The 26,761-nt window shown below is 46.6% G+C and overlaps 1 protein-coding gene across 2 annotated transcripts in view; it reads left to right on the top strand.

The window, feature by feature from the left end:
• Positions 1 to 26,761, top strand: part of LOC116940156 (uncharacterized) — a 232,355-nt gene that overhangs the window by 29,897 nt on the left and 175,697 nt on the right. Inside the window, exon 1 of one of the 2 annotated variants that reach the window (XM_076065536.1) lies at positions 2,799 to 2,967. The exons of the other annotated variant lie outside the window; for it this stretch is intronic. Within the exon in view, the coding sequence (XP_075921651.1) occupies positions 2,896 to 2,967 (72 nt within the window). The 5' untranslated portion in view covers positions 2,799 to 2,895. Of the gene's footprint in view, positions 1 to 2,798; positions 2,968 to 26,761 lie in introns of those variants that run through there. 2 annotated transcript variants of the gene reach the window in all.

Here is a 26,761-nt window from a genome sequence, read left to right as displayed (position 1 = left end):
GATGGCGGCGCTAATCGACTCGCCTCTTATCCGATATCAGCCTGTGCTGCCAGCGAGCGTGGATGAGCCGCCCCGACTGGGAATACTGAGTTACCTTGCACTCGGGCTGGCAGCTAGCTGGTGTGGCATGCCGGCGATCAATTGGACTGTGCCCACACAGCCCAGGTGCAAAAATAGAAAGAGTGAGATAGACAGCAAGAGGGGCACACTTCACGGATACTTTTGACAAATCTTACGGCAATTAATTTTTTTTTGCAAAATCACGGCCGCAGATTTAACGTTGCCCTTCAATTTTAGTCTCCAGCTTGGCACGCACAGTCAGAGAGTGAATGGGCCGCAGTGCAACGTTGAAGGCCGTGAGTATCTATGTATCTTGAACTTCTTTCGCACTGTACATAGCCAACCGTGCTAATCACAGGTGCGGGGGAAGGACACCAAACTAAACACAAAAATCAGTTCTAAAGAAATTAGTTTTCAATTTGGATGATTTACAATTACAGAGCTCCAGTGGCGTCCTTATATAGGAAGGAAGAGCATTCCAGTCAGCTGCAGCAGCGCATCTGAAGGTGTGCAATGCGGTGATCGTCTTTTGCTCGATGGTTAGGAGCATGGCAGGCGTTCACATGAGGCAGGCAAGCGGCTGTGGGGCGGTTTGAGTTTCCCGCATTTGTGCGCGCAAGGGCGATCTGCCGTCGGGATCTTGTGAGAAAATTGGAGCCGGGAGATTGAAGAGGTGGTGGGAAAGGTTGGGCCGAGTGCCGTGGACGTAACGCGTTTAGGGCTCGGAGATTGCAGCTGCGGGCTGTACACCGAGTCAGAGGGTCCGGTATCGGCGGTTAATGCGGTGGCACCAGGCGGGGGTGGGGTGGTGACGGAGACAAAATAATAGCGCCCGGGTGAGTCGGCAGGGGCGGAAGGGATTCTGGCCTTGGAAGGGGGCAATGCTTAGCAACATAGGGTCAGCTAATCCAGATGTCACATGATTAAAGTGGGTTTGTATGAATCCCCTGGGCACGGGCGCGCTATTGACTTACAGATGCAGTGCGCACCGCTCCACGCCTCGGTGTCGTTGCTCCTCTCTGGAGGTCACTCCCAAAGTGCCCATAACTCACGCCGTGACCACGTGGTCCCGAGAAGGCGCGCGCTGCCGGCCCGGGGTGAACGAGCAACAGTTCGCAGGCCTCGGCCGTACGACCAGGCGCGTGCGCAAACTCGGAGGTGGCTTGAGGCACAAATGATGTCATGGCCGTATTGAACGTCGACGCGAAGGAGAGGGCTCACGGCGCTTTATATAATTCATTTTGTGTACATTCCGCGGCGCGACGAGGCATTAAGCTTCGTGAAACGTTGCGGTTTTACTTCCGAGCATGGTATCATGTCGTGGCAAGTGCCGCTGGTTCGCATCGCTTGATCTTGGCACCGCGTGCTCAGTCGATGTTTTTCAGTGCAAGTAAACAAACGAATGAGCACACGAATAAGTAAAATTACATGGATTCCCCTACAGTGTTTTTTTTCTTTCCCCAACCATGAGAGTGCTCTTAAGAAAAGAATACTCTTCAAATGAAGCATAAATTATAATCGTTTGTATCGATACTCGCAAGACATGTCCTAAAAACGCTGAACACTTCTAGACTATTCAGTTGGTGTCCCGAGGACATGCTGACATGACATTTAACGATACTTCAACCAATCTTCCATTTGCTTGACAAAGTATCAGCATTAGAGGCAGCCCTCTCATTATACAATCCCCACGTGAATTCCGCGTGCGTTTTGTATGCATTCCTCAGAGTTAGTGCATGAACGGTGACTTCATCCAGCCGTTTGTTTTTATCTCGAAACCTCGCCCGCATCTTAATTTTTATTAGACAAACTATAATTGCACATGCACAACCTTAATAACAAACACATTCATTTCAATCGGATGAAGTTAATTATTTTGTTTATCCCGTGGTAGATTTTCCTCACCGTTCTCAGAAGACAAAAGCCAGCCAGGTGGCTCAGCGTTGCAGAGCGAGCAGCTCGCAAATGGAAGGCTGTGAATTAAAATCGTGGTTACGGGTTGACTCAACCCATCATCTCTTCTGGGTCGATAACATTAGTATCACTTTGTTTGGAGGACAATGGTGGTTGTCCTATGGCCAAACTCGCCTCTGTCATACGAATGTGGAATTTCCTCCACTGGCTCAAGGATATAAACAGGAGAGGAGTGCTGCCTTAATGCTCACTTGAACTGGAAATCACTTTGACAATTAAACAGCTAAATATTAATGAATAAACAATTGTCGGGTGGAATACATTTTACATATATTTAAAATAATTTAGCAACATTTGGTCAATCGGCTGCCGATTTGCCTCTAAGACGCATGTGTAAATTAATTGTCAATATGTTTTACATGGCCAAGCAACTCGCACACAGACGCACAAGGAAAAGACACACGTACACATGGGGTGACAAGAAGGGGCTTGGCACAATTCTCAAGGGAGAGAATGCACGTGGGTTTTTGTGTCTTGCCGTGACGTCATTTCACAGTACGCAAGGTGGGCGGCTCTTCCCTCGACTTGACAGCTCGGAGAGGGAAAGGGATAGAGGAGGAGAGAGAGAGAGTGGGAGTGGGAGAGGGGGGGAGGGAGCAGGAGAGTGAACCCAGCCCACCCGTCCGCGCCTCTCGCTCGCTCGCCGCCACACAGCAACGCACAGGAGCCTGCTCGCTGCTGCAGTCCCACGCTCCTCGATCTCTCGCTATCTCCCTCCCCTCCCTCTCCCCACCCAACCCGCCCATCCATCCACCCGCCCGCCCGCCCGTCTTCTCCTCCGCCTCCCTTTTCGCTGCCTTCCCTGCGTGGCTCTCCTTCGTTTCGGATACGGCTGCTGCTGCTGCTGGTGCGGCTATAACTATGAGCGAGGAGACGCCAAAAACCGCCCAAAAATCGGCCACCAACCCGAGGCACAGAAAGCGACATCGCAAGGTAACGCGGCGGCGGTAGCGGCGGCGGCGGCGGCCGCTGCCGTCTGCACGGAGAGATTTGTTTTTGTGGTTTTGGACGAGGGGGCTTTCTTGTAGCAACTGGTGTGGCTCGCTCCGTCACGCAAACCCTGTCCACTCCGTAAGTTCACATTTGCTGTGTGGATTTTAATGTGCGGGTTGTTTTTTTTTCTCTCGTCAGTTTATTCTTTCTTGCCAAATAGCATTTTTTTTGTTTAAAAGTATTTTCGTTTAAAAAATAAAAAAATTGTATTGGTAATGCTGTATTTTTTTGTGCTTACCTATATGTTAATATTAAATGTATGTTATTATTTGTACCATACATAAACGTAACTATGTTTGTGTAGATAGCTGTATGTAGTGGTGTGAATTTAATTGTGTTAATGCCACAATATATCTCATCTACTTAAATGGAAAATTTCTCATTTAATCTTTTCATTTTAATATATAAATCCCTCTTAAAATCATAACAAATGATTTTCATGTTAAAATTCAAAACCGTGTTGTGTTTTACTATTGATTTTTCCAGTTATAAAAAGCAATCTCCCTAATATTTTTAACAATGGACACAGAATGATATCGACAATGTTTTTGAGAGATGGAAAAAAATATCAATTCCTGTCGTCAGTGTTGGCATCTACTCATTGCTCAGTCGTGATAGCCGAGCATCTGTGTTGATGTTCTGAGCATCCCAGCTGTTTGATTGCTATGTTCTACGGCTATGCCTATGCGCGATGTGTCATTATCTAGCACAAAAGGGTGGTATGCAGCTGTTGACAGGCGGCGAGGTTCATTCACAATCATATGACATCAGGGATAATTTGCATGTAAGTAGTCTTGCTCCCAGTGCCTGGCAACGCAGCCCACAAACTGATGAGCACTCCTATCAGGACCCAAGGCTGGGGCTTGCGTTGCTTCTGTTGCGTCGTGACGAGCGCACACGCTATCCGGGCCATCTTCCGATGTAAGGAAAACACAGCCTACCGACGAAAGGAAACGCAGAGCGGGGTGCAGTCAGAACGATCGGAAAGCAAAGGGGGAGGAGTTGCTATCCGCCCGTGCTGTGGGCGAGTTGTCTCAGAGGTGCACATGAAATCTACGCTAAGCGTTGCCCCCTGCCCAACCGGCGCCCCCCAGGGCGAGCGGCGTACGTGTCCGCCCAGCGTTGCCCGCTCCTCGGTGCTCCCGGCTCCGCGCATGCGACCGGCAGGGCAATTGGCGGCGCCTCCAGCGAAACCTGTGCTCGCGTGCTCACGAAGGGCACCAGGTGGGCAACCATACCGTGATAGTGTCCGCCACTCGTTATCTTCAGCGGTTGTACTCATCAAATGTCATCTTTGCCATTGAGCAGATGACACGAGCTATTGTAGATGAGTGATGTATTGGCATCATCATCATCATTGTTGTCATCGTAATCACTGCCAACATCATCATCGACATAGTTTCCATCTTCATTGACATCGTAATCGTCGTCGATCATTCATGAGCATTCTCGTTCTGATGCGAGGTTAAGAGAAATGAGGCGGTGCCCTTGTGGTTACCCAATGAAATTTCGCCGGTGCATGATGGAACAAGCAGCACCTCCACGTGTGCACGCTGTCCAACATTCAGTGGCGGCCTCAACTCTCAGCAAATCCTGCGGTCGCCCCAACCCCACGGCTAAGCGGAAACCTCCAAGTCGTGCACAGGCGATCATGGGTGAAGGAGCAGAGCCGGGTTTGTATTTATGAAGCGATGGTCAAAAAGGGAATCAGTAGTAGTAGTTATTTATGGAAGGCCTGTCAGTGGAGTTGGTTCCGTCTGCCCTTTTAACCGGTGGTGGACCTGCCCAGCCGCTTGCTGCAGGGTTCAAGCAAGGGAAGTACACACATGTCAAAAGTTTGTTGCATCAAACATTTCCTGGCATCCAAGAGGCCTTGATATAAATAGTGCTGCGTCCAAAGGGCCGCGCTGCCAGAGGGAACGGCTGCGTGTGGGGATTTGTTGAGCGGTGGGTGTGCGGTGTTGAGAAGTGACGAGCAGGCCAGACCGGTCCTATCGGTTTCAATTCTGGAATCTATTTTCACTTTTGCTTTTTCATTTCTTGCTTTGGTGATCGAGGTCACTTGCATGCAAGACTCTGTCCCGGTCTCTTGAGTTCTCACCCACAAACGTCCTTACTCTCATGGAATTCATCAGCAAGCACACACGGTTCTATTCATCATTGGCTCGGGTAGTCACGTTGTGTGTAAACAAAAAAACATTTTACGGTTGAAGAAAATGTAGAGTCGCGTCTGGCATGCGGTGCCCCTTGTGCCCGCTGGGGACTATTTTTAGTCGGTCGATTCATTATTTATAAGCAGGTGAATGTCCATTGGTACAACGTGTTTCTCTCACGATGGAGAGATGTACGCGGGATATTGTGACCGGCCTCTGTTTATGAAGAGAATGGGAAAGAAAGGGGGGCCCTTGCGCGTTGCTCGCTCGTTTGTGGCCGATACGCGGCACAGATGGATAACGTCGGGGTTTTTTTAAAGCCATTTTTTGTTTATTTCAGCTGCAGTCTCTGTCGGTGAATATTAAAGGATTTAGTGCTTTGGTTTTTGGGTAGGAGGCTTTCAAGCGCCAAATCATTGTGTTAGGTGCTATTGTTCGTACATTAGCGGCAGACAATTATCCATACAGCAACACATTTGGGACGGCTGCCATACAGCATATTTCTGGCAAGGCCACTGTGATTGCACCTGTTGCTCTCCCAGTGGTCCTTCCTACCCTGTGTTTTTGCTGCTGCTGCTGCTGCTGCTCTTTGTGCGTCGATTAGTGAGCGTTCCATGTTCCGCATTCCACATTAACGCGGTCCGTGTTTCGCGATCCATCCGAGATTTTTTTTATTCGCTGCTCCTGTGATGTTTATCTCGAGACTCCCGTGCCGGGCTGTGAGCTGACAGATGGCCCTGTCTTGCCGAGTGGGATGCGGCCAGAATATATCCGAAAAGGGCTGCCCCTTTGCACCTTACGATAACTTTAGGAAGTGTTCATCCCCATTAAAACCCTGAAAACGAAATTAATAAGTATATATATACAAAGGCAATCATACATTTTGCACGGAGAGTTTTATTTCATAATCCAACAAAATCACCAGCTTTTCTCTGCAGTAAAAAAGAGGCAATTTCTTTTAGATCATATGTAAACAGTTACCCTTGTCATTTTTTTTGTACCATGCGTGTGAAAAATAGCGATGCTTACATTAAATTATGGCAGTGTAATAAACCAGTCCATTAACTTTTATTAACATTTTATTTTAAAGCCTCTTGTGCGTACCTGCTCCGGCGCTTGTTGTTGAAGTCTGTAAAATTAGCGTAATGAATCGTAAGTTGTGACGCTACGGTAAATATGACACTCGTGTTAACTCCACTGATTAAACTAATTTATCTTCTCGGTTAAGTTTTATTTTATTTTCGGAATGGCGCGATATCAACCACACCCCCCACACCCCGCAGGGGACACTGCCCGTGGAGGCTGGCGCGTGAGCGAGGGGCGCGTTAGCGCGAGCGCGCCACCGCCGTGTGTAGACCGTGGCGATGGTGCGTCGCGCCGCTCACGGCGGCACATCCCTCGCGCGTCGATACTGATTCGCGCTGTCACCATGAAGGACGCGGCCACCTCCCTAGGGGGACTCTCTCCTCGTAGGCCGCCGCCCCCTTCCACCCTCCCCGGCCGAGCGAGGCACACGGGAAGCAACGTGGACGGACAGGTGAAGAGACAATAACAAAACAACTGCAGTGTTATTATTATTAATGATAAAATGGCGATAGCGCACTGCTGAAATTACATAAGCCTCACCAGACCCAGACTGGACACCCTTGCAAACGAGACGTTCCATCTCAAGGCATTATCCAGGTGACGTATTTTGAATTAATGAAATTGCCTTCGTGGTTGATATTGAGAAAATATTCAGAACAATCTGTGCATAGCAGAACAAATCCCCCTCCCAAAAAGTTACAGGAAATGGCACGGGAGAATAGTTCACGCTGGAGAGGATTTGCACGCATCTGCACCTGCAAATGAATAACGTGCATCAAACATAATTTACAAAATAGGACTGCTATAAAGCTTGATTAATTCCTGATGTAATCTTAGATATTTCAATTATGAAAAAAATTGAAACCACTTCCAGCTAAGTGTTAATACTCTATCGCAAGGAGCACGAAAGGGAAAGCCCCTATTCTTCATCCTTGCAATGAAAGGCAGGCAATGGTGTTGCTGCACTCCTGAGTGTGGCATTTGGCAATCTAATGTAATCACTCCACTGATTAGATTAGGTATATAACACAGTATTTATTGCCTTGGTACAGGGCATCAGCTGAACGTGGGCAAGCTCTTCTGTGCTTCATGCATTTGACGAGCATCAAACTCGGGATACAAAAGTGCTCACAAAGCTGGTGTGTTTTGTTGAGATGATTTTTTCAGAGCCCCCGAACGTAACGTGACATCTTTTGGCACTGAAATACTGTGATGGCCAACCATTTACACCTTTTCGATAAAAGGTACGATTGCGAAAGCCAATTTAATAAATTGGCCGCACGCTTTTAATAGGTGGTGGATGCCTTTGTGGCGTTCATAAATAATGGAAATAAAAGAGAGAAAAAAGGCCACTGTCTCATTTGGTTATTGCCTCGTCTGTTATTGTTTGTGAGCCGCAATGTCGCTGGTCATTTGGGGGCACGGTTGTAATAATTTTTGGGAGAGAAAAAAATATTTGTATTGTACCAGGTAGGGCCCACTGTGCTACGTAGCTCTTTTTCAGAAGCGACCAAATTCATGGCCAAGGTAAAAATTCAGCCGCAGTTTGTGTTTGTAAAAACCCGATGGGTCCACTGAACCCTGAGATGCTGGCGGAATGGTTGATACAGCTGGTGTTCACTGCGATGTGAAACGTAAGCCCTCGCGTTCACATCCCATAAAGAGGGAACAAAACATCGTTACCATCCTTTGCTTGGTAATCACCGCTGCTCATCAACATCACGGGCACATCATAGACACCAGCGGTTTCGTTTCAATGACAGTTGTCAAAATATAGTCGCGCAACTTAAACATGAAATGTAATTTTTTTTATTTAAAGCTTTCGTGACTGCAGGGATTCATATTCTTGGTTCTTTCTTGATTGTTTTATATTTTTATTATTTTATTGTTTCCCTTCTACGTGACTTTACCGAAAGAACCAAGAATATGAAATGTCATTGTTTTTTTTTATCCTGGCATTGAAAGTGTTATAATCTGTGCTTGCGTTGGGCTGTTTACGTTATGATGACAGAAGACAGCGCAACTGACGTTATTAAAAAAAAGGCACAGCAACGTTATCTCATCGTGTCCTGCAACGTAAACAAATCTGATTGGTTGTGCAGTGATTGTTATTAACAATTGCTCATTCGGGTTATGTCTTGCGTAACCTATTTTAATTTTTTTTTACATTTTTACTCTTTCATTGCATGATGATGGGGAAAAAAACCTGAGGGAGGGCTCGAGAGAGTTGCCTCCTGTTGTCGTTGTGCCTTTCCCATTCAAACTAGGAAGTTGTCATTCCTGTCAGCATGTGTGGATCTGCTTGGGTGCGCTTTCGCAGCTGTGATTTAAAAAAAAATTCCTTCCTTCCCCGGCCCATGGGATTCGGCACCTAACTGTGGACCAGCTCTTGTTAGCCTTTAGAAGTGCTCATTAAATCGCACACGTTCCAGAAAAGGGGCGGGGGTGAGAACACAAAAAATCTAAAGGTTGGGGGTTGAAGAAAATCAGAACGTCTGGATTAATTTTTAACAAGCATTAGCTTCCTTGAAAGTAGAAAGAGTCGGTCGAGTTAGAAATAATCAATAGCAGCCAGGGTGTGCGATATCGCTCGTGCGTTCATAAGTTGCGCCTAACCAGACTGGCGGCGTGCACAGGCGAGGTGGCAACGTGGCGCCACGGTGTTGGAGTTACGGAGTTTGAACCGACGTGTCGCCTGCATCTCGTGCGTTTCCCGAGGATGCACCGTCACGTTTTAGCGGCGGTGCCCGAGTTTGTGTTGCGCGCACCGCGAGGTCGCTCCTCGTCCAGATCGCTGGAGAGCCGCGGGCCCCACGGGGGCACCTGAGGGCACCGTCGTCTAATCAGATTTCATCTCCAGAGACAGGAGCCAAGAAAGGTCATTTGCACAAGAGTGGGATGCAGATACGGCAACGGGGAGACAACACGCGGACACGGCGCTCTCTCAGGATGCGGCGACGGGGGAGATCGCCGCCTGTCCCCGATTGACGTTCTCTTGGCACGCTTCTTTTGGGGAGAAGATCGACGGGCAAAGGGAATCGCCTTCACGTTTGCCAACGTGAACGCAACATAAACTATTCGTCGGTCAGAGCTACTATTTTGTGAAGGCCGTCGTGTTTAATTGTGCACGCCGACATTTTTCTACGCGCCGCTCAGACTGATGTGGATAAATGCCGCTTGTAAATTTAAAACCCACCCAGGTTTCAGCTGCGGAACAAATGTATCAGGTTTTGCGTGCTGCTGGAGCGTGAAGGATATTATCCATGCTAAGTCATGCAGAAGGTGTGGCCTTTGCGGTTTCTTTTGATCATCACATTTCAGTTTTTATTTTTCTTTACGTCGAACGTGAAATTTCCGCGATGGCAGCGTGGCGGCGCATCTCTTGTGAGGTCACAGGACGGAGCCGGTGACTTCGGTGAAACGGTGAAATTTTACTCGATAACGCTCGCTTTGTTTCTGAGAAATCGCGTTGGCCGAAATTGACGCCGACAGCCCAGCAAATGGGAAACTCCGCAATACAGTGAACATCCCTTTCTCTTGTTGACACGTTGATCACATAAATTAGCATTGAGCATCCCGTTTAATTGACACTTGTACGGAACAAAGACAATTGGCGTTTCCACACCCACCCAATCATAGCAAGAGACTGTGAGCCGCACGGGCGCTTGCTGACTGCACATCAATCTGGAGCTGCAAATCTGTCCGAGCATGAAGGGTATCCATTAACCAGCAATGTCTCCGCTCGCATGAAAAGCACACACATGGGCTCGCACAGAACCAGAACGCTCGCCGGGAATTCGCATCCACATTAACGGGGGGGGGTGGGGGGGGGTGTGCGTGCGCATCTGTGTCCGCGTCATCAAGTCGGTCTCTGATGAGTCTCCGTGCTCGATTGTGGATGCGAGGTTTCAGACTGTACACCATCATGGGTTCCTTCATTCTGCGATGACCCCACTTGTGCGTAATTGTCCATGTCGATGCCTTTCCACTCGTAGCACTCGACCATGAAGGAAAGACATTCCCCTCATTTGCAACCTTCGGAAAATGTAGCACAACCACCGGCTAGGCCCCGTGCGACCTCACTCGTGCAACGTCTGCAATGGCTGGCTGATAAAATAAGTTAACTTTCAGCTTTTCAGACTTTTGGTGGAACGTTTCGATGATGTAGAATTATGGTATGAATGAGTAACACCACAGTTAGTCGGCCGGCAGCTTGTGTGTGGTGGGGTACGGAGTAGGTACTCCCACCTCTGCCAAAGATGTCTGGCCAGAGTGGAAAAGTAGGCCACATACTCCCTTAGAGAGGCTGTCTAGCGCTCCCTCTATTGGAAGCCCTTCCGCCAGCAGTGGCCTGAGCAAGAACTTGCAGGGCTGCGGCTTTACTTTTTGCTTTTGAGAGGGATTTTCTGTAATAACGTACAGCTCATTAGACAATACAAATTACATTACATTACGTGCGATGGGAACCACGAAAGATTCGAAGCCCAAGAATACAGTGCCGTGAAAATAACACTCGATATCTCTTGACTTCTGATGTGCTGCATATAAACGGTGGGAATTCGAGGCAATGCTGCATTTCCGTTACACGGGGAACTCGGTCTCCTCCTCTCGGTCTCCTCCTCTCACGAGAGTTCCATGGGCTGTGATTTGCTGGGATCCTTGGCACAGCCTCACCGCCGCTGCCACCACCACCACCGCGGCCATTCACTTCCCAGAAGCCCCCAGTGTGAACGACAGCTCTCATTTTTCACGTGGATGTCAAATTGGTGTGTGGGGGGGGGGGGAAGTTAGTTTAGTTGACATTTTTGATTCATTTAATCCCCTGACAACTTTAGCACGGATTCTGACGCGGCGCAAATTCCTCAATCTACGTCAAATGCATTGCCAATCGAGCAATTAACGAGCAAAGCTTTTAAAGCAGTGAGACATGAATTGTATTCATCTCTGCATTTGATTGTTGGTAAGCTGTGTATCGTCTTTAAATAACCTGATTGTGTATATACTTTCTTATTTATCGAACATTTATTTAAGTCAAAGGGTATAAAAAACAAATGCACATAATAAACGAATTAGCCACACACCTAGGTACAGGCACAATCATGGCACGTTAACGCACGGTAGATATAACAGTACCCAATTTATGTTTACTGATAACCCTTAATTTCACAATGTAAATACGTTTACTGTCTTTACTCTTCATAATGCATTGTAAATGCGTAACAGAAAGCACAGGGCTGAGTCCAAGACAGGCATATTCTGTAAACACTCTGCGCTGCCGCTTGCCCAAAACAATCATTCAAAGTCACTCGGCGATGTGCAAATGCCAGTATAGGTGAAATATGGTATTTATTATAAACCTGCCAGCTCCCCTGCCTTCCGCCCTTCTCACAGCTCATCTGTTTAAGCAGCCGCTTATTTTTAGCGTGCCCGGCAGAACTCGTTTGGCCCTCTGGAAATCCACCGAAGTGGAGGACGGGCGACGAGGCTTTGACCCGTCACCGCCGCCGCCGCACACTGGCATCCACCATCACAGTCTTGTCGTCCTATTGGATTGCGTTCATTACGCCACAGCTGCAGTCTGGGAAAAAAAATTCCCATCGTAATCAGTTCTTAATTGAGCGTAAAGAAATAACATTAGCTTCTAACTATATCCTGGTAACGCACGTGCCGTGTGCAATTTTTTTTTTAAAGCATGATCGCGCTGATAAAATTAGTCCCTCGGAGACTTCGGCTGAAGCAAGCACATCTAAAAATGTCGCCATCACGTCTCACTGAAGATGTAACGATGAGGGTCTTCCCATGCCCACGACAGAAGTGTGAGAAACTTCTCACTTTTCATTCAAAACCAGCGCAGCACAGGCCAACTTCAGTAATTACCATCAAGCATAAGAAGTGGTCGTTCTCATTCATGTTAACTCTGATCTGTTACACTTTCAATCGTGCTGTTTGTGGCTGGCCGCTTAATCTTTTGCAACTTTGGGCCTGTGCTTAGCAATGATAGATTTAAAAAAAAAATCTTAGTTTCATGATTTTCATGATTTTTTGACAAAACGTGCAGATGAAAGTACAAACACCAACACAATCCCACGCTCGAGAAACACATTGCTGATTTGTAATCTTACAGTAAATGAGATCAAATTAGAAATCCAATGGTATCGCATTTCCATTTCTAAAGATTTCTCCAGATGTTTGTTGACTGAAAGGTAGAAATCTAATTTAGGAAATAAAGTGATGTGTTACGTTATCTTTGATGTGATTGCTTGTCATGTGGATATAGTATTTGTATCCATCTGAACCCATGAGGGACATTCAAAGGTCCTGTATATCTGCCTCCCATCTCCCAGTGACCTTGTAGTTAAAAAGTTGTTGTATTCTATATATACAAAATTATATATACATGATGCAGAGTGTGTGTGGGAGTCATAGATCCATTGTATGGAGTGACAACCGACATAATAATTCGTTTAACACGTAGGCTTTCGCGACCAATATTATTCATAATAAAGGTTTTTGGGTTAGATCGCGTTTATTTATACATGTGTCGTAACCCTCCACCACCCGACACGGCCAATCAGCAAAGAAAAGTGTCACGTTGACAAAAGACAAATAATTCACTACTTCATTCTGGCGAATTGCCCGATGATGCTGGAAGTATTTACCAGCGAAACGTCGTACTCAAACTGTAAATGTGGATTAACTCTTCAACACACCGGTGGGCTGAAGTAGTGAATTATTTGTCTTTTGTCAACGTGACACTTTTCTTTGCTGATTGGCCGTGTCGGGTGGTGGAGGGTTACGACACATTTATAAATAAACGCGATCTAACCCAAAAACCTTTATTATGAACGACATAATAATTGTACATTTTGGTCATTTAGCAGCTGCTCGTTTGGAGTCTCAGAAGTGATTCATGTAACAGCGCATCCCATGTGCATATTCACCAAATCAGACATATCTGAGCCTCGCCCACAATCTCGGCAGTCAGGCCATCGTTATGTAAATCACGCACAATGTATTTCCCTTTTTGAATGCAGTTCAAAGTGTTATTTTTCCGTTTGTATTCGATTTAAACTGTGCGGTTGTTTTGCGTTTAGGATTCTACTGGCACATTTTGCTTTCCTGAGCCTGTACATGTCTGTGTCTGAACCTCTCCAGTGGTGGCTTCTTCAGCACTGTGGCTCGTCCACGCTTATGCAGTGTTAAATGTTTTTAAATGCAGGTTACGAACATGAATACAAATATGCCAGATTGCCGATGATGATGATGATGGCGTAGAAAATGGTACGCTCGCTCCGGTTTAATTTAATGGACCCTCCGCTTCCTCGCTCTTCAGCTCCCATGGAGAATGCAGGCCCCTGAGAGCTTGAGCTCAGACTGTATAAAAGAATTTTATTGATGAGACATCACCTTGAGCCATGGGCCATCAATAGAAAAGGCACAAATCCACAGATTGGCAACCCGGCCCGAAGACCGCGTTCCTTCAAGCCCATGGTGCCCCACCACTCGCTGTTGAGCCAGCTAATCCACACAGCACCCCACTCCTCTTAGCGTACGCATTCATTTGATTCAGGACAATTAGAGCTCTCCCCCCCCCCTCTCTCTCTCACGGACGCTCTCTCTCTCATCTGAGTAAAAAAAAAAATAACCATAGAATCACATCCTGTACTTATGTATGCATTGTGCACTTAGCGGTAATGAATGCAATCACGAGCGTGATTTTCCTTCCAGTGCAGTTATAGTGAGTACGTTGGATATTTTGTAATTGTTTTGCCTCTGCGTTTTATTTACGTGTATGTGTTGCGCCTTAGTGAAAAAAAGATGTATTAAAGGGTTATATGAGTGGCGTTGCCATCGTGTAATGGTGAGCACGCCGGACTTGCAATCCAGAGGTAGACGCTTGGATCTCCCGGCGCGCCAGTTGAGACAATGGAAACGTTACTCAAACCCCTCCGCCCCACCGCTGTCCGCCAGAGGTAGTCTTATCAGTGGGGGGGGGGGGTAAAGTGTGGGTACTTTCACCTAATCTAAGACAGCTGGGGCAGCGTGGAAGAGGAGGCCAAATAGCCTCTCGAGATCTCCTTTCGAGCTTATTACAGTGGAGAGGCCCTTCAGCTGCCAGTGGCATGAGCAAGGCATTGCAGGGATGCCCCTTTACCTTTTACTCTCGATCGTGAGCCTCGTAGGGAACGAGGAGGTGCGGTTGATGGCGTAAATCTTTACCATCAGGAGAATATGCTAACTGCGGCAATTTCAGTTGAGGCAGCATCAGTGCTCAGCTTGAGTTACATCAATGCGATTAAGTGTCAGTGATAAAAGACAGGGAACATTAGTCCAACGCACTCACTGGGTGATCGTGCCGTGATGTGTGCCGTGTGGCCATACGGTCGTTTGCGCTGAATTATAAGAGAGCTCTATCAACCACGTTGGCCATTGTCTTAAGGTCATTTGTTGTCTGACCAAACTGGGTTGGTACGGGTCGCCTGCCAAGGGCCGCACAGTCGTTCCTGCAATCCCAGGTTGAGGTCCCCCCTTGATCACCAATGACAAAATAAAGCAGGGCTTGTTCTGGGAGGAGCGGGGGGGGTGGCCTCTTTTGTGAGAGGCCCAGGGAGAATATCTCCCCTTTGCCTGCCCCCACCCCACCCGAATTGTCTCTCTGCCGATGGTTTCTTCACTTTCACAGACTGCACCGTGCTTGCATGTCCAAACCGTTCGTTGAAATTGGTTTGACGCATGCAAATGACAAAATATTGAAACATTTGAAACAAAATACAAATAAACGTTACAATAATTATAATCCCCATGACGCACGCAACATTAAAATGATTAGTTTCAGGCGCAAAGTGAAGCGGTATTTCTCTCTGTAAAATGTACACACGATTCACAGTTTTTTTTTTTTGAGATAATTTGGCCACCCGTGTAGGGAGCATTCTAGATGTCAAGCATTTGTAAACAAAAAAATGATTTTCCCACTTAAAGAAGCATTCAGGTAATGCTCAGCTCATGTTCACAGCCCTGAAGCAGTGGTCGAAATTCCACAATCATCCTGGCAAGCGTGGGTCCATCCGTAGGACAACCACTGTTGACTTCTCCACAAAGTGGTACCTAATTTTATCGACGCCAAAAGTATGATGGACTGAGTCAGTTTCCCAAACCGGATTGAAACTCGCAACCTTCGGATTTCAAATTCCAACAAACGTGTAAGCTATATTCGTACTGATTTTGTTTCTTGTAGGCACTTTTTGAATCCTCGTTTGTGGAATTTCTTTGTTCATTATTTTCTTGGCATTATGCAACGCTTCAGTGTGGCCCTGAGAGGTCTCACGAAGTCCACGTGGTAAATAACGGCGCAGCAGTAAAAGTAATCTCCACCGCCTGCGGTCTATTGTTTAGATGGGAAGCAATTAAATGGGGAGGGGGGAGGGGAATGTAATGTCCTTTTATAAAAAAAAACACGTACGGGGAAGGCAGGCCTCGGTGGGAAATGTATTTACCAAGCCGCTATGCTAGCGATGTCCATCTTGGTGTAACGCGATGCTGTGTTGTGACCGCCCCTGACGAATGAGTGAGGACTCTCGTGTAGCAGCGGCAACGTTCACTGTGATGGAGAGGCTCCTGTGGTCGACTCGGATGAGCAGAGGACCTTGCTTGCTTTCTAATGAATTAATTAACTTATTCCTTAAAACAGTTTTTATTTCCTGCGGCAGCAAGAGTTGCCATTGTTGACTCCTTGTTTTTCTCTCTTGGTGCAAAAGCCAGCGGCTTCATTATTAAAGCCTCGTGTAGCGACGGCATTGCTTTTTCTCTCGGTAATGAGCTGTTACATAGCAAAGCCTACGGCGTAGGTGTTACATTAAATGTGTGTTTTATGTGTGTGTGTGTAATGTGTTGTTTGAAAGAAGACTACTGAACGAGTTTCTTATATGTGAAATGAATGGAATGCCAATACTGTTTACTATCAGTAGGCTATTGTATCGGCGTTGAAGGTTAGCCTGACGCCTATGGAGAACCTGTTGGGAATGCGCGGTGACTCACTGTCTTAGCACTCCTCCCCCACCTGTTGTGTCGCTCGTAATGCTTGCGGCTCATGATTTTAATGCCCGCTTTGATCTTGTGTTATTATTCGTATCCAGAGATATCCGGCTCAATTCAACAGCCGTGGCGAGGCCGTTGAAACAACGGTGCAAGTTTCTTAAATACTCCTTCCCCCCCCTCCAGCCTCTGTCCACCCAGCAGCATGAACGATCGGCAGGTAGCGTGTAGTGGGGTAAAGTGTGGGAACTTCCACTTCTTCAGAGACGTCTGCCCACGTGGAAGAGCAGGCCAAATTCCCTTCCGGAGGTTGCCCTCCAGGGCTCACTGCCGTGAGTGGAGGCCTTTCTGGCAGTGGTGGCACAAGTGAGGAGTTGCAGGGCTGCGCCTTTACCCTTTTTGCACTTCACATCGTGGCGGCCGCGCCTCTGTTGGCACCCTACACGCAGCTGAACCATCTGAACGTTGTGCTTCAGCCTCCTCATTGCAGCAGGATGACGTGGGCACAGTGAGCACCGTGGGGGCAATGTGAGAGGTGCTCTTTCCCCCGTGGCGTGATGCCACAAACCAATAGTAGGTGTGCGACATGCTGGCCAAAGAGTTGGCAGCGCTGCTTGCAACTGAACCATCCTCTACCAGGGACAACTAAAACACAACGGATTCGCCAACATCACTATGCCTCTAAATGGGGGAAAATATATAATCCATGATATGTTAGGCAATGACCCTTTTTCAGTTGCAGTAGGGGGTCATGTTGCTGTGTGTAATGCAAATTAGAGCAATATTCAGGGAATTATTCAGCAATGGGAACGTATAAGAAACCCATGCAGAACAAGGGGAATATACAAACTCTGCACAGAAAGGCACCGTGAGTCGGGGGAATCGAACCCAGGGCCTTGCTGTGAGGCACGAGTGCTTCCACTGCCTGGGCCCTGCCGCCCAACTCTATGCTGGACCATCACAGAAATTAGTCTCGACACTCAATGAGGCTTTCCTGGCTAAACAAATACACTACCCTATTATAAAACGCTCCGCATGTACCAGCTCTCGCAATTACGAGAAGCTCGCTCTCCTTGAGCGAAGCTCCCTTAAGTCCAAACCCTGAGCCAATTCCTGCTCCGTGCTGTCCAGCTTGGGCCAATTTGTTTGTGCCTCTGGATTCATGAATAGTTCTGTAATTGAAGCCCTCTGTCACATTTAGAGCAGCAACGATCTGAGATCAACAGGAATTGAACGCCACGACATCCTCACAGTGAACTCTGAGCATAAAGGAAGCACTCGAGGTTAGATCCTGTCATCTGCACAGACAGAAGCTTAATGCCGATGGATTTGTGGTTGAAGCCAGTTCTCGTAATGATGCAGAAACTGAGGCATTATTGGATCAATAGTTCCACCACAGCAATGGTTAAGATGCATTAACAAAAGGTAAAATTTCACCCTTAGCAAATCATCTCACTGCCAGTGGGGAAAAAGGCCTCTTTGCATCACACGTGATGTGTGTCCCGTGGTCACTGATCCTGCAGCATGGGCACTTGGGGCCTTTCTTGCAGGAGGCGTTTTTTATGCAGAGAGGATCACGTGAGGTGGCGGCGCGGATGCGTAGTGCCACGGTGATGGCGATTGCAACAATGGGGGAGTTTGCTACCAACAATCAAAACGCCATTGTATATATATGTGTGTGTGGGGGGGGGGGGGCTATGATACAACAATAAATAAATCCGTGATGAATTTAAAAATGTCAGCGGCATAAAATGAAAAAAAAGATACTGCTTCATGTGCCATCGCAGTAGCTTCAGGACAACAAGGCCGTCATGAGGAGCAGTCTCCTTGTTAATGTTGCATTTGCCTGAATATTTTGGGTTAGGCCATTGTCAGGGCTGTATTTTATGAAGATAGTGCCATTGTAATTTAATGTAGGCTTTCGCGACCAGTATTATTCATAATAAAGGTTTTTGGGTTAGATCGTGTTATTTATAAATGTGTCGCAACCCTCCTCCACCCGACACGGCCAATCAGTAAAAAAGTGTCACGTTAACAAAACGCCAATTAGTTACTTCTTCAGCCCACCGGTGTGTTTGAAGAGTGAATCCACAACATTTAGAATGCGAGTACGACGTTTCCCTGGTAATTACGTTCTGCATCTTCGGGCGATTTGCCGCTATTCTATTCTATAAAATCTCCCGAACATGCTGGATGTAATTACCCAAAAACCTTTATTACGTATTTGTTTTTAAAGCTGCCCATCTGATTTGAGCGATTTTTTTACTTGGTTTCATAGTTAAGTTTTATTATTATTATTGTGACTGGCATGGATTATTTTTTGGTGCCCGTATTAACATTATTCTTTACAGAGTAATGGGTTGTGCCGGTTGAAGCAACCTTTTTAAATTGGCATTCACATTCAAAGTGTTATTTTACGTGTGAGCGAGTCTGCGTAACATTTCCGTTCGCAGACGGAGAAAAGTTAATTTCGTATTCCGGTTCAGAAAAAAAATACTGCAAATGGCAAGTGTTCTTCTGCGCGATCCCAAGGCAATTGAAGGGTTACGTAACGCGTGCGATGGTCAGACAAACCTTGGTCATGTGCTCACCGGGTGTGTGTTTTTTTTACACAACAACAAAACAACGGTGACATCTCGGAGGCGAAAATAATTTTGCGCATTTAAAATAATCACCGGCGCTCGCAAGAGCTGCGGAGATGCTGGTAGTCATGGCGATGGTTCTGACCTCACGGCGTTGCACAAGATGCCATTAAATAATTCAGACCGAAAATCCCGATTTACCAGACTTTGAGACCTGTTTTCAAATGTCCCATATTCCTGCAGTTCTTATCAAACATGTATGACCCAAACCGGTCATTTTAAAGTACATTGCAGACAAAAATATTCTTCGTTTCTGGCCCTTTGTACAAATAAATGGGCATTTATCTTAATCCTTCCTTTGCCCAGCGTTTTTGCACATCATCACACACACACTGTCCGAGTTTAATAAAAAATGGCTTTTGCTACCAAATAATTATTACCCTTTGCAGTAATGATGGCTGCTTCCACCAGTTGTAATCTCTGCTGGGGGAGATGGATGTTTGAGATGGGCGGATTTGTTTATCACCTGGACCTGCTGCTGATTAACCTGCTTGGCAAATGAAAATTCGAGGCATATGTTTCCTCGTTGCAGAAATTGCTTTGCACTGTCAACGTTTGTAAACGTGGTGAATGCCTTGTAGCCGGCCTGGGTGGCTCAACGGTACAGTTCAAAACCTAGTTGGGGGTTGACTCAGCCCATCATCCCTCTCGGGTCGATAAAAAGAGGAACGGCTTTGTAGGGAAGTCAACGTGATTGTCCTTTGGTACCACTCGCTCCTGCCTAAGGAATCTGGAATTTCCACCACTGGCTCAGGGCTGTAAACGGGCGATGAGCACCACCTTAATGCTCATTTGAGTAGGAAATTACCTAGACTTTTGAATGGAGTTAATTCCTTATAGTTAATCGTTTTTTCACAATTTACAAAAGGGTTCTTACCAGTTGTTGGCAATTATCACCGAAATCTAAACTGCATGTGTGTTGAACTTCTTTCGCGCCGTACGTAGCCAACCGTGCGAATCGGCGGTTGTTGATACTGCCCCTGTTGCAGCATTTCGAAATGCTCTCTAAATACTCGACTGATAAAAATGTAAGCGCATGGACGAAAGCCGACTTCGCACGTTGCGGATGGTCAACAGCCTCGCGTGTGCGCCCGCGTGGCAGGTGTGACACGTGCGTGCGTTCCGCGTCGTGTGTAGTAGCCCCCTGCGTGTGTAGTAGCCCCCTGCGTGTGTAGTAGCCCCCTGCGTGTGTAGTAGCCCCCTGCGTGTGTAGTAGCCCCCTGCGTGTGTAGTAGCCCCCTGCGTGTGTAGTAGCCCCCTGCGTGTGTAGTAGCCCCCTGAGTAAATAGTTTCCCACGGATGCGCGCACGGTCACTGGCGGTGCAGCCGCTGCGTTGGGAATGACCGTTCTTGTAAACACGAGCGGACGTTGTTCCACGTGCTGTGGGCGCGTAAACACGAGCGGACGTTGTCCCACGTGCTGTGGGCGTGTAAACACGAGCGGGCGTTGTCCCACGTGCTGTGGGCGCGTAAACACGAGCGGACGTTGTCCCACGTGCGGTAGCGTGGGCCACGCCCCTCCGCTTGGGTTGCGGCCCCCCCCCCACCCCGGGGGGGGGGCTGAGAGTCGCCGAGGTTAGACAAAGATCATTAATGCCACCGCGTGCCGCCCCCGATAATGAAGCAACAAGAAAAAAATTAATCGCGGCGTACAATCCAAACATGCTTTTTGGGAGCAGGGGCAGTGTGTGAGAATTTAGAGTTTTAAAATAGTTCAGAATTGTTCTCATTATCCAGAATAGATTGGAACCAAATCTTCGGTCATGCTGAAGCTTTTCTTTTCTGCTCCACTGCAATTGCCTATAAGTGTAAATAATGTTCGTAATTGCGCTTAGTCTTTTACCAATTCGCATTTATTTTTCATATTTTGTCAAAAAGCTGTGCCGTTGAGTAAGCCAGCCATTAGATGCGATTGGGGATTTTGCTCGTGAAATATGCACAAAATCAGCTCGTGATTAGAGGTGATCAGGGATTCTTTTTTGCAAAATCTGCACAACGCTCTCATTACGCGAACAAAGCCAAGGAGGTTCAATCGCCGTGGTGCAGGAAATGCAATGAATCTTCCTAACAAGGCCGTTAATACAACTACTGGCTTATTAAGGGTGTCAGCGACACATTAGGGCCGTGTGTGGGAAGTGTTTGCACATCCCATCCAGGCTGAGGCTGTTGGCGTGACGGGGGTGGTGGGGCATGCAGTGTCTAGACACAGCAGACGAGCGTCTGCCTCCGCATTTGCCTTGTGAAATACAGCACCCAGTGTTGGATTGTACTGTATCGTGAACCGTGCGTCAGGGTGGGAGCGGTGGTAACACTCACGACCCCACGACTTCGATTCCCGACTCGGGCACCTTGCTGTGTGCAGCGTGTATGGTCTCTTCCCTGCCCCCCCCCCTCCCCGTGGGTTTCCTCTGGGTTGTCCGGTTTCATCCCAAATGTTGGGAAAAAAAGAACACCCATACCTGTACGTAACTGCCATCAACCAGACATCCAAATGTTGCAGAATTACCTGTGTATCGCACGCAGCAGCATTACGCCCTCCACCTCCCCCTTAAGACTCAGGCTTTTCTGAGTGAAGCAGCGACGAATTCATTCTTTGGTCTTAACACATCCAGATCCCATAATGCTGCCTCGACCAAGGAATTGTCACAATGAGATCTGTGAGGTCGCTTTTTTTCTTCTCTTCTGAGCTGCAACGTGTAATGTTTCATATTTTGCATTTGGTTGGAAAAATACCCCAGTGCTCCAAATGGCAGATTAAATTAGGGTGATCGCTGTGCATTCGTCACATCAGGCTGGAACGCGGTGATACGGAGGGACGGGTAGCCGTGCGATTGGAGGTGATAGATTTTGTAGTGCGAAGTGAAAATAGTTATTACTGTACCTCCCCAAAAAATCGGTGATGTACAAACATAAATATAAAAATCTGTATTTTTTTATTGTTAAACAATGTGTGGCTAAGTCACGTATGAAAGATTCAAAGCAGGTGATCACAAAAACTGCTGAGTGATTTTTTTTTAACCAGTAAATTACATGAGAAGAAGATTAGTCACTGCTTTCCTTTTTTTTTAAACAAGAGACCGGTGACACAAAGGAAAAAATGCGAATGGGAGACAGTGACACACGCCCAGTCACACAGACCGCTGATATGAAAGAAAAGTCTCAAATCTTTTGTGAGAAAGAAAAATAACGAAAATACTTCTGTCTTACCTGCTGGCCCAAACACTCTTTGTGGGTATTTATTTATTTCGACTCTAAAGGGTCACCTTTGCATCAGCAAACGGGAAGGAGAAATACAACCTTTTTTTACAAACTCACTTATTGAAGAAGATTGCATCTCATTTTAATTTGCAGGCACAACTGTGGAACAGGAGTTCTAAGAATTAACTTTTTCTTCATATTTTATATGAGCAGATATCGGAAATTGTAGCTAGAAGGCTGACATGTTAGTGAGAAGAAACAGAAATATATCAGGAACGCTTTACAGACGAATTATCTTATCCTGTACACACCGTCTGCAGGAGATGCATAATTTGGGCCGCTGCAAAAGAGAAATGAGCCACTCTCCTCCGTGCTGCTGCTGCTGCCGCCACTGTCTATGCCATTCTGTTTCACCGAGTCTACGTTAGTCATGCGTAAAATCTTGAATTGGATTTTTAATGAGTCTGTACAGTCAGCAACTGGGCATAGTATCAGCAGCATGCTACCAAAGAGCACTGTTAATGTGTGTGTGTGTGTGCATTCCTTCATGTGTTAACTCATAGTAGTTTTATGTGTATGAGTACAGCTCTCATGTCAATCAACTGTTGGCTAAGGGCCTCCCCATACCGTGCGGTTCGTCGGGGTTATTTGACCATACTTCACCCCACTCGTCAGGGTCGGTGCAATATTTTCGATCTCCAACGTGACACAGTTTTGGTTTCTATTTGCTTCATTGCTGTACTTTCTCTTCTTTGTTTCTGCTGACCCAGGTCACTCTGGCTAATGAGAATCCTTGCTGCTTGACTTCTCACCAGGTTAAACAAACTGGAGGTGGGGAGCAAAGACATGAGAGCATAGTACAGTACCACAATGGCTTTTGCTGCAACTGCTTTAAAAAAAATTATGTTCATAATCAGATTCCTCGAACAATCGTTCACCATGTTTGTTTACAGGTAAGTGTTTCCGCTATCTCGACTCGACCCACTAACAGGACCACGTTTAAATTTTGATTTAAAGCTTTCGTGACTGCAGTAATTCATATTCTTAGTTTTTTCGGTAAAGTCACGTTGAAGAATAAGGACCACGTTTGTGAGCAAGGCCAAGTGAAGCATTCCCGGCAGCCACTGGATTCTTTCCTTCTGCCGCCATCGTCGCGGCCACGGAATCTGCTCTCAATCAAATTATTTTTATTTTATTACAGCAACAACGGTTGCAGAGAACCTGGCTTTTGGGGATACACATATTCCAAGTGACACCGGCGAATTCCAGGATACATAGAGACCACCCCCAACTGTGATCGAGGTAGCGATAGAGAGAGAGAAGGAGAGAATGAGAGAGACAGAAACGTAAAGGAGATGGAAGAAAGAGAGGGGGAAAAAGTGACTGGCAGGAAAATCACAAAGGGGGAAGGCGTCAAACGATGAGGGAACCGGCCAAAGCATCGTGTTTTAACGATAGATCACCTGCAGTCTTAAACTGCCACGTGCTCTCTTTCCCAGGAGACACGAACTCTCACCAGCCGATTGTGAGAATGGAGACAAGGGGGGTTGAGAGAGTGAACGCGAGGGCTGCTTGATAAGTACCGCACCGGCGGCGCTCCCGCTAAATCGCTGCAAGTCTAAGCAAAGCGAAGGCCAAATTCAATAGCAGCGCATTATCTGTTTGGAGCAGTCAAGAGGCCTAATGGCCTACATTTTGTAATGTATTGGCTCCTCTCTTGTGATGATTGCATATTGAACCACAGATAACTGCTTCAAATGTAATCAAGCGGTATTGAATTATCATGGCTAAATATACCAAATGCTTGTGCCGTTCTGACTCGTGCCGTTGATTTGAGAGATTCACCTTCACCGTTTGACCTTAGCGGTTTGTTATTCTGATATGTTTTGGGGGCGGGGGGGAATTGTTGATTTCCAGATTTGACAAGCCATCGGTGTGCTCTGCCACAACAACATTTTAATTCCTTAAGGGTAAACAAGCCAGTTACTGATCATAATTATCATCATTGCAGTCATCATCATTGTCGTCGTAGTCATCATCATTGTAGTAATCATTGTAGTTATCATAATCGTCATCATTGTAGTCATCATCATCGTCGTGGTCATCATTATTGTAGTCATTATTCTAGTCATCATCGTTGTAGTCATCATAATCATCATTGTAGTCAACTTCATCATCATAGTCATCATCGTCGTAGTCATCATCATCATCGTCGTGGTCATCATCATTATTGTAGACATTGTAGTCATCATCGTTGTAGTCATCATCATCATCGTCGTAGTCATCATCATCATAGTCATCATCATCATCATAGTAGTAATCATCATCATCATAGTCATCATCATCATTATAGTCACCATCATAATCATCGTCTCGTAGTCATCATAATCTTTGTCGTAGTCATCATCATCATCATCGTAGTAGTAATCATCATCGTAGTCATCATTATAGTCACCATCATAATCATCGTCGTAGTCGTCATAATCTTTGTCGTAGTCATCATTGCCATTACCGCAAACCTCATTTTACGCTTTCCCTTGTACTCTGACGTCTCAAGATGACCTTTGTATAACCTTGCTGAATGAAAATATAACATACGAGCTCTTATACTATACCGTATTACACCTTTTAATAGTGCTGTTTGTTACTGGCCGCCAGGCGTTTTAGGCTTTTGAGGCTGTGGTCAGCAACCGTACTATAAAAAAAGAAAATAAACACAAATCTGTAGACAGACCGGCACAGAGAGAACAACCCTGACGCAGCTCACATTCTGTTGCTGCCGTGCAAGTGGGAGTCGTATAAGCAGGGCCGCGCGCGCGCGTGTGTATAACACGGTCGGGCTGTGTGACACACGATGGTTTTTACTGGCACGACGCTCTCTAGCTTGCTCGTGGTGATTTACGAAGCTGTAGAGAAATAAGCCAGCAGCGACGATAGGCGAAATCCATTCCATGTGACGGAGGTTTTTATTTTTTTTATACCGCTGAGGTTTTATGGAAAGTTTATGTTTAAGTGATAATAAAAGGAAAACATCACCTTTGCACAATGATATGCTCATTACTGTCTATAGAAAAACAACTATAAGGGTTTATTTATTAGGTTTGTGAGTGTATTTGCTGTATAATGGTCATACTCGCAAGCTGGATTTGCCCATCTATATTAGCCAAAGTGTCACACTCGATGGGAGGCAAATTACTTGGTTCACGGTTGATGGGGATTGTATATATCTTGCAGTGTTTAGCACGAGACTGAATGCAATGGAGAAGCTGATCCCGTCCTATGAGTGACACTAATTAACTTTCAAGCGAGTATTTTTTTTGTGCCGTCCAAAATTGAAAAATTGTGTTTGTGGATTTTACTTGTAAGCATCCACTTAATTATCATCATTGTCAGCAGCAGCAGCAGCCGCAGCCATGATAATTCTACCACTGGGTGAGGTCCCCCCCGAGTTTTCACCATCTCTCACGGTCTTGGGATGTAACAATCCACCTAAGCACCGCTGCACGAGTTGCTTTCGTCGCTCCATCTCCATGGTGGGAGTCCCGTTGGGCATCTCTCTCCCATTGGCCACCACTCCATCATGATTTCCGCCCATGAATCTTCATCCCTTCAACCACATTGGCCCCAAATATCAGCTCTGTGGCCCTTTAAGAATACCATTCCAATTTGTATGTACGTATGTCGAACTTATTTTGCACCGTACGTCGCCGACCGTGCTAACCGGAGTTGTCACTTGGCCACGGTCATCTCCATACGCAAGGGGATGTTGTTCCTGTACGGAGCAGCAGCAGCACTGGCGGTGAGTGGTAACAACCGTCTGGTGCCTTCCGGCTTCTCTGGCCGTTTGCTGCAGCCATGCGGGATGGTGACACAGAGAGCAGGGGGAGGGAGGGGAGGGATTGGAATTAATGAAATGCACAGTGGCGTGCGTCTGCATTGCTCTGAAAAATGAAAGAATGCCATTATTGGTTATCGCATGTGCAGATGGCCGGGCAATGAGAAGACAAATTGAGTAACAGGCCCCGTGCTCTGAAACAGCCCGAGGGGTTGGACAATGCTGTTTGATTTGGAGTGGCACCATGGCCGCAGGTAGCACGCCTGCCTTAAAACAACGCATTCCGAGCGGAGGAGGGGTACGACGGACCAGGGTGCGCGTTCGCCCTTGGTGGAAGGTATCAGCCAATTGCTGGTATCTCGGATTCATTCCGGTTGCGCGTTTTAATACTTGCAATTTTCAGAGCAAACACGGGCCATTCGTGAAGTGTTCATTTCGGTCCACTGGTGATCAATATCCACCCGTCCGTTTGATCGCCTGTGTTCTAGCTCGTGGTGCCATGACGTGATGGTTAGCCCGCAGGCACTGTGAAAACACCCACAGATTTGATTCCTGGCCATGGCACTGTCCGTCTCCCAAGCTACGTTGACCAGCGTGGGGAAGTATGGTCACACAATCCCTATGACCAACACGACGTGGGGTGGCCTTCATCCAGCAGAGTACTGACAAAGTTATCACTATTGTTGTATTATGGTTAATTTTCGTGGCCATAACTACCCTCGACTGCACACATATTTCAAAACTAAAATAGTTTTTTGGTCTCGTAGGAGGGAGGTATGACTTGTTAT

The sequence above is a fragment of the Petromyzon marinus genome, chromosome 8 (assembly GCF_048934315.1).
Source record: "Petromyzon marinus isolate PM22_M1 ecotype Great Lakes invasive population chromosome 8, UKy_Petmar_22M1.pri1.0, whole genome shotgun sequence".
Lineage (NCBI taxonomy): Eukaryota > Metazoa > Chordata > Hyperoartia > Petromyzontiformes > Petromyzontidae > Petromyzon > Petromyzon marinus.
The sequence above is the reverse complement of the archived record's forward strand: the minus strand, read 5'-3'. Positions and strand labels throughout refer to the sequence as shown.